This window comes from Falco punctatus, assembly GCF_963210335.1.
Source record: "Falco punctatus genome assembly, chromosome: 1".
Lineage (NCBI taxonomy): Eukaryota > Metazoa > Chordata > Aves > Falconiformes > Falconidae > Falco > Falco punctatus.
In genome coordinates this window covers 52,105,329-52,119,029 of record NC_137580.1, presented here as the reverse complement: position 1 = coordinate 52,119,029, position 13,701 = coordinate 52,105,329, and the positions used below count along the sequence as shown (strand labels likewise).

The window sequence follows — 13,701 nt, the reverse complement described above, 5'->3', positions numbered from 1 at the left end:
AGGGACGTGATTCTGCCCCTGCACTCCACTCTGGTGGGACCCCACCTGCAGTGCTGTGTTCAGCTCTGGAGTCCTCAGCACAGGACAGAGATGGACTAGTTGGAGCGGGTCCAGAGGAGGGCCATGAAAACAGAGGGTGGAACACCTCTCCTGTGAGGCAAGGCTCACAGGAGGAAAGGGAGAGTTGGGGTTGTTCAGCCTGAAGAACAGAAGGTTCTGAGAAGGACTTACTACAGCCTTTCAATACTTAAAGGAGGCTTACAAGAAAGATAAGGAAAAGGTTTTTAGTAGGGCCTGTTGTGATAGGAAAAGAGGTAACAGTTTTAAACTAAAAGAGGGTAGATTTAGACTAGATATAAAGAATAAATTTTTTATAACTAACGTAGTGAAACACTGAAACAGGTTGCCCAGAGAGGTGGTTACATGCCCCATTCCTGGAAACATTCAAGGTCAGATTGGATGGGACTCTGAGCAACCTGATCTAGCTGAAGGTGCCCTTGAGCAGGGGGGTTGGACTAGATGACCTTTAAAGGTCCTTCCAACCCAAACCATTCTACGGTTCTAAGATTTTATGGTCTCGTTCCAAAAGGTGATTTCCATAAAAATCAATATAAAATACCTCAGATATATTGCACTGACTGCAGGCTGCTGATGCAGATTCTCTTTCAGGAGCTAAATAAAGAAGACATAATATAGTGCGTAGTTCTGAGACACACACATGACTCTTCCTTCAAAACAAGCAAGTGACACTGTGGGATCATGCATTGCCCACTTCCCTCTCTGATGAGAAAAATACATGTATTCTGTGATTATTGTATATTATAAAATATAAGCGCAATTTAAATAAGGGTAAATGGAGTTACTTTCTATTTAACAATTCTATTTCTTTCTACTTAACACAACCAGGAGGAGAATCAATCTCTGTAAATTTTCACTGTCCCTCATACAGTAAACCTGTAGGTATTAAAGCACTGTGCAGATCTACACCTATTAGCATCCAATATAAGATTCAGATCCACTTTACCTTTCAAGTGTTTTGAAAGACTGGATAATATCCTTTGCATGACACCACAGAAAGTACACCTAAATGAAAGGAATACAGAGAAATGTTATTACAGTAATGTGTATGTGTGACACTCAAAAAAGGAAAACGTACCTGTAGACAGAAACACTGATGTTTAAATTCCACATGTCTGAAATAACTCATGATTTCCTGTGATGTTCACCCAGAACCTCTCTGGCATGAAGAACCTGAGATTTCTTATAAGCAGTCAGTGGCTTAACAGCAAAGTCTCAGTATGACTCACCAAATCATATTTTGCTTCTATATCTGGAGAGGTTTTTATTTCAATGACAAAGAAAATAAAACTACCAGCTGTGGACAGTAGTATGATTACTGCAGGGCATGGTGATGCTAAGTTTGAATGATTTATTAAATATATGAAATTCTATGAAGGGAGAGACATAAGTGAAAGGATGCCAGACTTGATTAATAAAACAAACGATGGACACGCAGTGTTGCAGCACAAACTAGTAGGCTGCAACAATTGGTGCCCCTGTGAGGCTAACTGAGTTGGACTCCAACTACAACAACTGGCACCCAATGTAGCTGAGACAAGTGCCATTGACAATTAATCGATATGGGTGTATTGCAATATTTGTTTTCCATCTTAACTCAAATTGCAACTTTTGGCGTCCAACGTAGATGGGGTCTAATTGATATGGGTGCAGAAGAAAAAACTTCTACATTAACAATGCTTATAGATATATTTGAAAAAAGAAGCATGAAGTATAACAAGAAGGCAATAAGAACTTTGCTAGGATGGTGCAAAGTAAATGTCGTGCTAGTTACGCCAGAAAATGTCTCCAGTGTTCAGACATTGCAAAACACTGGAAAATTACTTCTTGAGGCTGCCTCGAGGGGGTATAAAATTGCAACAACATTGCTAACAACATGGAGATTAGTCTTAGACTTACTAGAATAATTAAAAGTGGACAGGGAGACAAATTCTGTATTTGCAATGCTTATGGATATATTTGAAAAAAAGAGGTGTAAAGTATGATAAAACAGCAACAAGAATTCTTCTACTGTGGTGTAAAAAGTATGATTTGCCAATTACAATGAAAAAGGTTTTCAGCGTTCAGACATGGCAAAGCATTGGAAAGTTACTTTTTGAGGCTGCTTCGAGGGGAGACAAAATTGCCACAGCCTCGTTAATGTGGAGATTGATCATAGATTTGCTAGAATAATAAGAAGAGGACAGAGAGACAAACCCTATATTAACAATGCTAATAGACATATTTGAAAGTAGAGGCATAAAGTATGATGAGACGGCAATAAGAACTCTGCTGGGGTGGTGTAAAAAGAATGATTTGCCAGTTAACAGTGAAAAATGTCTCCAGCATTCAGATATGGCAAAGCGCTGGAACATTACTTTTTGGGGCTGCCAAGAAAGGGTCAAAATTGCTACAGTGTTGTTGACAACATGGAGATTGGTCTTAGATTTACTAGAACATCCAGAAGTGGACAGGGAGACAACACAGGAAGCAAGAGAAAAGTTTGTACTATCCATCTGAGAGACAACCACATTAAGAACATGGCAGTTGCACTCAGGGATAGTGCAGAAAGCACTGTTCTCAACAGGAGAGTAAGAAAGAGAGAGACAACAGTACTGAATTAGCAAGTAAAGGGGAAAGAAGCATAAAACTGGGAATCTCCATTTGTGGGAGCATAATGGAGATGTCAGGATAGAGATTGCTGCTGATACAGAACTGGTTCCAAGGGCTGACAAGTGTGAGGAGAATGATACCAATATTCCTCAGGAATGTTAGAGTGAAACTCAAGAGTCCTGTTTGCTCAGAATAGCTTCTAGGATACTGAACTTGACAGTAGCTGAACTGTAAAGAGAGAAATGGTCCAAAAAGTTTCTCTTAGAAACCTGCCTGGTTGGTGTTCCAGAAATGGTCTGAAAAGTGCAAAGAACTTCGGGTTCTTCCTCAGCCATTAGAGTAACTGGAAGCCCTTTTTACTATTGTGTCCATTGATGGAGGGTGCCTCCACAGCTGATGGTGTCTGAGACATTCAATACCTAATTTTTTGAAAAAGCTAGGAAAATGCAGTTCTCTGTAGCTCACCAATGCTACCCAGCAATAACATGTTCATTCATACCCTTAATTAAGTGTTTATCAAAAGGAGGTGTGACCATTGGTAAAACCCCAGGTGTAAAGACTATAAGATATCATGGAGGTTTCAAATTAAATCAAACAAACCGAAATTAGCACCTTAGCGTCATGTAATGCCATGTTCCTTTTCCCATTCTGGGATGGATGCAGTAAAATCTAACAGCAGATGTGAATGCATTCTTCAAAACTTAAAAAATGTAAATTTTGAAGTTCTGACATTAGAGGCAAGAAAATGGGGGGAAAGAGAAAGATAAAAGTCAATAAGGTAAAGAAATAGCATAAAACCGAATTTTTGCTCACAGAGTATTCATTGCCTCAAAGGGACTTCTGTCTGTGAAAGAGCCTAACACAGGCTGTCTTGGAAGGGCAGGTACTTGTCAGTTCATTGCTTGCACAGGTGCAGTACGTATACATGTATTAACTTACTGGCACATATCAGGATCTCTCATTTAAAGTAAAACACAACAGAATCTGACACATATTCTGTAGAAAACAAATCCTTCAGTTTTTAGATGACACATAATTAGGGATGTTCTCTGCTGTAATTTCATCCTGTGTTTCAAAGACGTGAAAAGATTTGTCTTAGGTAAGAGGTATCTGGTAAATCACTTTTTAACTTTTCCTTTGATTGCTCAGGCTAACATTCAAGCTTTCGTTATTTTAAGCTCAGTAGATGATAAATTCGGCAACACTGGGTGATGTGAAATTTAAATTAGAATTCTTGTTTCCTTTGTTCAGCATTGTTTCTTCCACACTCTGGTTCATAATAGCTCGAAATCTTGTCAGCACAGGGTCACTGGATGCAATGAAGAATGCAGCATGCAGATCAGCAGGGAAAAAAGGCTTCAATTTCTTTGGTTTGTTTTTCAGAGGTAAAGCAAAGAAGTTGCAAGACATGGCAAGTGAATATTACAAGAATGTGAAATTAAGATTACTTCAACCAAATCAGAATTTCACCCTCAGAGAAAAAGACAGAAGAGGTCAGAGTTACTGCTTAAATTTCAATGCCTTTTTTTGTTACAGAAAGCAGAAAAATTTAAGTTGTTCAAATGCTCATTTACATGCAACCACAACTGCTAGGAAAATCTTTTCCTTTCTGAGTTACTTAATCATCTTGGAAAGTCCATTAAGTGGCCTGGCTATAACTGAGTATCTTAGCTGAGTGGCTTTTTCTTTCCCTCTTTCCTACAAATCTGCTGACAGCAGTTCAGAGGAATTCATGTGATAAACAATCAGCTGCGGAGTATCACCACACAAGAGAGACCCAAAGCCTTACAACAAGAAGCTAGAATATTTTATAGGAGTCTCTATGTTTGCTACTGCACAGCCACTGGTAAGCATAACCAAATGCTTCCAGAAGGAAATCTGTGTTCACTTGTTACAGGAAAAGTGCACAAGTATTTTACAACCAGATAGGAAGGGTTTTTTCCCCTTTGAGCTATGAGGCCTCCCCCCCTAACCCCAATGGGACACCAGGATAGACAGATTGAACTGAACTTATGTGGCAAGTCCTACATACAGAAACAAGTGAATTGTCTTTAGCCAAGCTGCTCATTTCAGTCTGAAAATTCTACAAGTTATATATGTAGTCTGAAATAAAAAAAAACCCCGATGTAAATTAAAGTACAGGAGAGCATTTTTTGGTTGCGTTTGTTTTTTTGGTTTTTTTTGAACCCATAGGAATTTTACAGCGGAGCAATTTCAGGTTGCAAAGCCTGAATTTACACCTAGGAATAATATACATGCACAAGAATTTAGCCCTCAAAAGTATCCTGTGATATGTTTAGAAATTAAGTTAGTGTAAAATCCATGGATGACAAGAAGGTAATAAAACAAGATATAATACAAAAATGCAACCAGTGACTTTTACCTGTAAGATGGTGTGCACAGCATGTGTAACAGGAAAAATGCCTTCAGTTGGTGATAAACAGTTTGAAAAATCAATATAATATCCAATTTTAAAAGAGTCCAGAATTAAAGTAATCACTGCAAATAATGTTATCCCACCTATAAATGAAAAATATATTAGAAAACATCCATGTACAGTTACAGAGACAATTTGCAGAATGTGCTAAATCTGATTAGGGAAATAAAAGTTGACCAACATCCATATTCTTGTCTAGGGACATTAAAGTAGATCAATGTTCATGAAGATAATTGACTCAATGTAGTAAGTCCCTCTAATTTGTGAAAGCCTCTGCCCAACATATTACGACAGCACATCACTGTGCATACCCTGCATGACCAGTGCAGAAGAGCCAGTCCCGCAATGGCCAGCACGCGGAGAGACTCAGCACCTTGCAGATGGCTCCCAGCTCCTTGCAAGGGCAGCCTCTCAAGTAACGGTAGCACTGAAGCAACCATACAGCACATGAATTAATGCTCTATACAGCTCCACAGCAAACTACACAGTTCCAGGGAGCTGAACAATCATGTTACAGTCTCCTGGCCCAGGAGCTCAACAGTGGGAAGTAACACAATCACTTGGTATGCCTTGCCCGTGGTTCAGGAGGTTACGCTTCAACTCAGAGACCAAAACTACAATGAGCTGTATGGTTTGTTCCCCTAGAAAGAAACCAAAGACTCCATTTCAGTATCTATTATCTCCTCACGCACACAAAAAATACTCGTAATAGGTTTCTCTAAATATGTAATTTGTATTCCAAAGAACTTTAAAAATGCATGTTTCCCATTGTTTAATTTTTCTTTTTGTTCAGAAATGTAAATGTTTGTTACAAACTTATTCTGTAAATCTATATGGTAACAGAATTTATATTATTAATCATCGGATTTGCACAGGTAAGACTAAGCACAACTGGCAGCAAAATTACTGAGCCAAACTCTAAAGTCTTCATTGCTTGGTTGTTGGGATTTTCTCTCTAGGCTTTTATTCAAACAAGCTTTCACTGGGTTTAACTTGGGCTTATTTTAATTAAGACTAGATAAAAATCTATCCATGAACCTTAACTGGACCTTAAGATCAGCATCAGTATCTAAAACTTTCTTTGTAATTACTCATACAGTAAACAACATCACTAGTTTTGACTTTGACGAATATTCAGCTTCTATAAAGGACCACAACCTAACTTCCTTATAAGCACCACATGTTCCACTCGACCTGTGTTAATAAAATATAACACTAAATTAATAATTTATTTAATAATACATTATTAAAGTTGCATTGATAAAAACTAAGTATAAATGATGAAAATACAATGTATTTTTGTTTATTTTTTCATTGATCCTTTAAAATTAAACAAAAATAGACTTCAGATTTTTTTTAATCACAAGGGTATGAATTCCAGTAGGACTTCATGTTTCTCTTTCACAATCTCTCTTATAATAAAAACATTGTTAAATTACTGATGGAGTATAATTTCTACCAAGACATAGAAACTTTTGATTTCATATTGCAAAATCTAAAACCGCAGCTCTGCACTTCATGCATGTGTATAATCCCATTCATTTTTTTATTTATGCTTATTATGACAGCTAATTTCTATTATTTCTAACATATGTAACAAGACTGAAGCCCACATTTAAACAGATATGCCATTTTCATTAGGTATAAAAGAAAATGTTGTCACAAAATGCAAAATTTTTACTTTTGAAATCAAATGATACGTTTCCTTATTTAAAGAATTTAAATTATTCTAAAATAAATTAGAATTGTTAATTCTTCTGAAATAAATTTACGTGAGGTAACTGGGCCTGCTCTGAGCAAGGTGTTGGACTAGATGACCTTTGGAAGTCCCTTCCTCCTAAATTATTCTATGAATGATTCTGTGATTCACACTTCATTTAGAAAGCTTGCAGGAAACAGGCTGTTTCTATTTGTCTGGAAGATGTCAATCTGAGGGACTTCATGTGTATTATAATTGTTTCAGTAAGAAGGAAAATGCTATCTTCTGAAGCAAAAGGATTATAAAAATCTTCCACAGTTACTCCACAATAAATTGTTGCGCATATGTTGACCTTACAGAGTATTTTAGAAAGGTATTTAATTGCCCAGTTGTAACAATAGTAAGGTTATTTCCCAATGAATTCATGGTGCAGGATCAAGCCCTGAGGAACTACTTCAGTGAAGCAGTGATGTCAGAGCAAAATGGGTGGAAAATGTATGTTAGAAGTTCTGCATCCTTGCTTCCATTACTCACAACAGTGGCTCAGCAGAATAGGATCACAAGGGCCTTGTTAACGAGAAGAAATGGGAAGAGGGAAGGCAAGGCAAGGCAAAGGGCTCCAGTTTAAAACCACAAAAATAAAAAGCAAACACATCTTATTTAAGTGATCCTCCTCCTGCACCATACATGCATCTTGCCTTTCCGAGGATGACCTGTACTGTAGCTCCACTCTGTCTTGCTTCCATGTCACAAGGTCAGTATTTCAGTTGTATAGTTTCACAGTTTTACATCAATGTCCAGCAGACCATTGAGGGGGAAAAAAACCACCATCACCAGCAAACAAAAAAAACCCAAACCCCCATGAATTTTCTTTTATATTGAGTATCTTGGTTTATGCCTTAGTATCTCTTTCCAAGTTTCCTTTATATCCATCAAAGATTTGGTGGGCCTCAGTCCGTTCCCACTGAAATGAACAGTTTTGCCATTGTCCTCCAGGTCATAAAAGACTTTATATGACTCATTTCTTTTAATGTTTCTGGCAATCACTCAGGTGGTCACACTGTAAGCATATACAAACTGTCCAACATACATATTTAGGAGCTTCAAAAGAGAATGATTGTACTAACTTGCTTAGATAAAAATCGAAGTGTAACTATTATGACCATACATATGATATGCTAATGTTTTCCATGTTAACTTTTCCTGATGGAAAATTCAGTATTGTGTACTAATACTAAATACTAGATATATATATCAGCAACTATAAGTAAGAAAGATAATTCCCTGCTTTGCTATTTCTATTTGAAAGTTAAAGAAATATGAAATGATTGCTATTGAGCACCGTATTATTAAAAAAAAGTTATTTTTTTCAAATGTTCATTGAAAGCTGTATATCTTAGGTGATCAAAAATAGAATTTTCAGTATTGCTAAGTGCTGGCTTAATTCTTTCTATTACCCATCAAGAAGAAAAAAAGTCACAATGATACAGTTGTGAAAATGCCATTCTAAACTTAAAATATTGTTCAAATAATAGAGAATTCAATGCAAGCAGTAAAAAGACACAAGTTGAAGTCTGCCAAGTGCTTTGTAAGTTGACCAGCTGTCTATGGGTTAAACAAAAGCTGTGCTGCTGGAGACTGTGATAAAATAAAGCCATTTCTGAAGCCAACTGATTTTCATTTTGAGTTCTCTGGCTCACTTGGCTGAACTTCTAAATAATGGTCAAAGAGCTCTTCCTAACAGGAGAGTGTACTCAGGGAAATAACATTGGGAATGAGTCAAGGAAAGGACTGCCTAAGCTTCCCTGTGATTATTTGGGTCAGGATAACTGCACCCCACTAAAGTCAAAGCTCTCCATGAAACTTTTCCCACACTCAGACTATAGGAGTGGTTCTTGGTATACCATGCAAGTGGGAAGACAACTGTGCTGTCGGGTTCACACAATTGACACCTAGGTGCAAAAAGGCTCAAGAAAACCATTCTGTGAGCAATTCTTGTAAACTGACCACCTGTCCTTCTAGCGTTGTTAACCATGTACAAGGACTCAATTATAGGGTTTTTTTAAACCATTTTTTTCAACATTTTTCATAGCAAAATGCTCTAAGTAGCCCCATAAGTAGCCAGCTACCACCTCTTTGACTAAAATGATATTTGCAGTTTGAAGGGAATCATGAAAATATACGCATTTTATACTGCTTAATACAAGGACATTTGCTCTCACGATGCGAGCAGGGAGATCCTCTTCAAAAGCAGCCGACAGCTACTAAAAAAATGCAGAGAACCTTCTGTGGAAAGACTTGATGAAAATTTGTCTCCTGTTTCCCCCTCCCCTACTTTTCAGACTTTTAGTCTTTCAAGTAAAAGACTTTGATGACAAAACCATTGATAAAGAGGAGGGCAAAGGGGATCTTGGCAGAGGAATTGCCACCTGAATTTTGTCTTTCGCTCAAATACATTTTCTTTTACCAACAGAGGATAAAGGAGTTGTACAGGCTTGTTGTAACTACAAGAAAATCCTAAAAACAGGAAAGTGTAGGTCTTTCCCTAAGGGCAAATTTCTTGAATTGCAGCCTAGACATCCAAGAGAAGCCATGGAAGCCGCACCACTTGAGAAGTTAGTACAAAGGGCCATCCTGTGCTGGTAAAAGAAATGGATAAGGTAACCTAGTAGTTCAATCCAGTATCTTATTTCTAAGTTTCTGTGACTCCTTATATCCTCTAGGACAAATGAAATGCTGTGAATGCTGTGCCAAAAGGGAAAGGGCAGGGGTCCTGCTGTACATAACCATGTCAAGCACTATTTATTCCCTACTTAGGAGGGGCAAGCTACCCTCTGAGTAACAAAAGCATAGATTGGTCCAAAATAGGACCAAATTAAGCCTTGCATTAATGAATTTCAGGAGACTGTAAGCCACATAAGCTAATAAATGAAAAACGTCAGGCAGCTGAGTATCGCTTTGGAAAACAGCCAGTAATCAAGTTCAATAATTCAACAGTTGGTACATGAACTCCATACATTTCAGGAAAGAGTCTACAGACTACGACTGCATATTAGACATTAAAACTAATGATTTTCCCTGTGCAATTCATACAGCACAAATGTTAACAGTTGCAGAGAAAAGACACACAAGCACCAAGACTGAGACCAAACTAAATTTCCACAACACAACTTTACTTTTCAAAATAATCAGGTTTTAGATGTTCTTGGGATTTTCATCTAGATATTTCATTAGCTGCTGTGATAATTAACTGTTGTCTCATAGCTAGTAGGTAGGAAATATTTTATGGAATAGCTGTCTTCTAGCACTCTAATTAAAATACTTAGTTTCCAACCTGTCATTTACGCTGCCAAGACTGGAAAAGAGGTTGATAAAACTGAGTTGCCTGTTACTCTACACAGTGTGATGTAGGTTGTTTTTTTTTTCTGGGGACCCAGAAACACAGCATTCCTGTGACTACGACTGCATGATGCGCTCCCCAACTACCTTCTCTCAACAGACCTTTATATCCTCACTCCAGTACACACCTGACTGCAGAGAAGAGCCATTACATCCCACCACTACCCTTACAAATTATACACTTTTTCTTACAAGGCTAATGCTAGCTTTAGATTCCTTGCTTAGATGCTTTATGTACTACACTACAAACTGATCTGGCCAGGGATTTCGTCTTCTGCCTAACTCCAGTTGTTTCTAAGGCATCACAGTACACATATAAATGGGAATCTGATATACATTGGTATCGAGAGCACTTCAGGAGATTTCCAACTGGTACTAAAGTAAGTTGCATTATATTGTCTGGAAAAGTGATTCCTCCAAAGAGTTGCATGACATGAACAACACTGCCTCTTCCATTAGCTATATTTTATTTTTCAAGTGTTGCCAAACCAGCCTGGTAAGCGGAAAAAAGGCGCTGGAGCTTTCAGCACTGTAAATGGTAGGCTGGAAAGAGGATGTTTAGCAAACAGCTTTCCTGTACAATCTCCTAGTATGTTCAGCTTATGCATATATTTACTCTAGAGTGCACTGCATGTGTGTTAAGTTCATGAATACCAGGATGCCTCCTGGTAGGGATGGAGAGGGTAACAAAGTGGTAGCAGAGACAGGCGATGGCACGGACGTCCCGTGTGTGGTACCACCTTGTATGCCACCGGCCAGTACTTACACTTCAGCCAGCGGGCTCCGGCGTGTGTGTCCTTGTCCCGGATCAGCCTCCTCTGCGTGCAGCTCCTGCAGAGGTACCACAGCATCCACAGCAGCTGGATGAGCATCAGCGTGATGAGGTAAGAGAGCAGGTGGCTCTTGCTGATGCCCACGGCGTGCACAGCCCAGGCGAAGGTGAGCAGCAGCCCTGCCAGGAAGAGGTTGATGCCATACTGGCTGCTGAGGATCTCGGCGTTTTTCTGCGGGTAGCTGCCGCCCACGGAGGGGGAACCGGCGGCTTTCTCCATCGCCCACGCCGCCCGCCAGGTGCTGCAAACAGGCGGCCCCGCTTCCCCCGGGGAGCCCCGAGGCCGCCTGGCCCGTCCCCCACCGGCGGCCGGGGGCGGAGCGGGGGCCCCGCCGTGCCTCCCCGCGGCCGCTGCCCGCCACGCCGGGCGGGGTCTCCGGGGGGAGCCCCGGGCACCCCGAGGGGACGGTGGGCTGCCGAGGCGGGGGGGAGCTTCCCGACGTTTTGCGGGGCGAGGTGAGGGGAAGGGAGAGGCGGTTCCACCGCAGAGCAGCCGGGCGGCAGATGGTCACGTCCCCTGCGCTCCTGGCTGCGGTGGGGGCCGCGGGCCACACGGCCGCACCGACGGAGGTGCGTGCAGCCTAACGTGTCCCCTCGACAGGGCGACGGGAGGGACAGCGGGCGCTGAACACACACCCCCCACGCCCCCGGCCGTTAGCGGCTGGCTGGAAAGCCGAGTTGATGCTCAGAGAGCAGGGGCGGGCGGCAGCAGCCTGCCCCGCAGCCCGGAGCGGGAGCGGCCGCGGGGGCAGCCCCGTCGCACCGGGGCGGCCGCGGGTCACCCGCTGCGCTACCATGCTCCGGGCCCCGCTGTCCTCCTCCTTTTTGCCAACTGGCACTTCCCATTGGTAGTGAATAACCTCGGTTCTCCGGAATTCTTTAGACCTTTCAAAGGCGCCGATGTACCTTATTTTTTCAGTAAGTCCCATGCTGCCAACACAGTTTGACAGTGGTTGCTAGCGGGCATAGCAACTACCGAGCTCAAAGCAGCAAAGACTCCTGCAGGATTCAGTCCCATTCTTATTTATTCATTTTCCCAATCTTTATACACATTTTAAGTATTGACCTTTTTTTATTTAAACTGCTTAGTTGTAACTGTGACCTATGGCCATAAGATACTAAGGTATGCAGACATCTAAATTTGGAGCACCAGTTGGTTGCCTATAGGGCTTGACAGGAATTTCACCCAGTGTAAAACACTGTATTTTAAACGGTATTTTGTTTGCATACAATATGAATTCTCTTAATTCTAGCTCTTCAGGTACCTAGCCATAGCTTGGAGGGCAAATAGCAAGATAGACTGGTCCTTGTTCTGGTCAGGCAGGTCTTACATTTTCACCCTGTATCTGTTTGAAGATCGAATATCCAAAGCATTGTTTTTTACAGTAAGTGACCTATGTCTCACATGAAATTAAGCCACTAGGTCAGCTACATGAAAAAAATGGAAGTAAATGAAAAGACAGCATCTCTTTTACTATACTTCCACGATCACAACTTGGAGAAATTTTAAGCTTTTTCACTTCTGAAGCCAGAAATTATTAAATACAGCTTTTTTCTTAAACAAAAAAGGACATTCCTGAACTTACATGTAAATTTCTGAGATTCACATTGCTCAAAGAACAGGGAAGGAAAACAAAATGGCAGAAGGGTAGAATGAGTGAATTCTGGACAATCACCTATTTAGGTAAGCATAAGGAAGTAGTAGCTCATGTACTTTATTGGTCTGTTCTCAGAAAACGGGTTTTTTAAGTCATCTACGATTTTGAAAAATGCACTTAGCTGAAAGCTAGCCCTGTTTCCATCTGGCCTATAGCATCACTATAAACAAAATGCATAACTAGTCAAACAGCTGAGGCTCCGACCACCTCTAGCTCAGAGCTACATCCATCATTACGAGAAGCTTACGGAAATGCCAAATGCTACTTTTATCTTATGTAACGTGTAAACTAAGGAAGACGCTTTCGTTGTACAGGGCTTCTATGAGTCACTGTGATAAATAATCTTCACTGTGCGGCCTATTTTATTTCAAGACTATTCTAGAGCATCCCTTGTTGCCTGCAAAGAAAAGCTCTTTAGTGCTAGTACACACTCTCATCCTCAAATGAAATTAGCGTAAATGGATACAGAAAATACTGTGGTGGTCTGTAGCCAGCTAATACATTCCAGCTTTGGTAGAGGTGGGGGTTTTGACTCCCTAATAATTGTTTTCACAGAACTCTTAAGATACCTCTTTCTACTCTCTTGCCCTAAGTTCTTTATTTGGTGGTAAGGAAAACAAAAGCAAGTTCACAGAACTGGAAGTGGCAGCAGCATTTTGTCAAGTTGCTAATTACAGCAAACACTGTTCAAAATTCTTACCAGATTCACCACTACTTTGAGCATATAAGTGAATGAGTACTGCACTGGATACTCATAATTGTTACTGAAAGACTTTGCAGGAGTTCCATACAATGAGTCTGTCTACCTGGAACTTTGAGAAGACGACAGCAAAGTAGTCAGAGAGCAAAGAGCTCTTCCAAAGGTGAACAGAATGGTGTTACACCTTCAATAAACCCAGCTGAAAGGTCATGAAAGAAAAAGAACTCCAAGTCAAGTGCGGTATTTAAAATTCACATTAAGATCTATTTTATAGGCAAAATGATGGGCTGGCAGTTCCCAAGAACA

At 40.3% G+C, this 13,701-nt stretch overlaps 1 protein-coding gene across 1 annotated transcript in view; it reads right to left on the bottom strand.

Annotated features, from left to right (window-relative positions):
* OTOP1 (otopetrin 1) overlaps positions 1 to 13,686 on the bottom strand; it is a 32,819-nt gene extending 19,133 nt beyond the window's left edge. The window contains exons 1-3 of the mRNA XM_080381660.1: positions 10,972 to 13,686; positions 5,054 to 5,190; positions 1,025 to 1,083 (exon numbers count right to left, since the gene is read on the bottom strand). Of these exons, the coding sequence (XP_080237786.1) occupies positions 1,025 to 1,083; positions 5,054 to 5,190; positions 10,972 to 11,257 (482 nt within the window). The 5' untranslated portion in view covers positions 11,258 to 13,686. The remainder of the gene's footprint in view (positions 1 to 1,024; positions 1,084 to 5,053; positions 5,191 to 10,971) is intronic.
* Between the last annotated feature and the right edge of the window lie 15 nt (positions 13,687 to 13,701).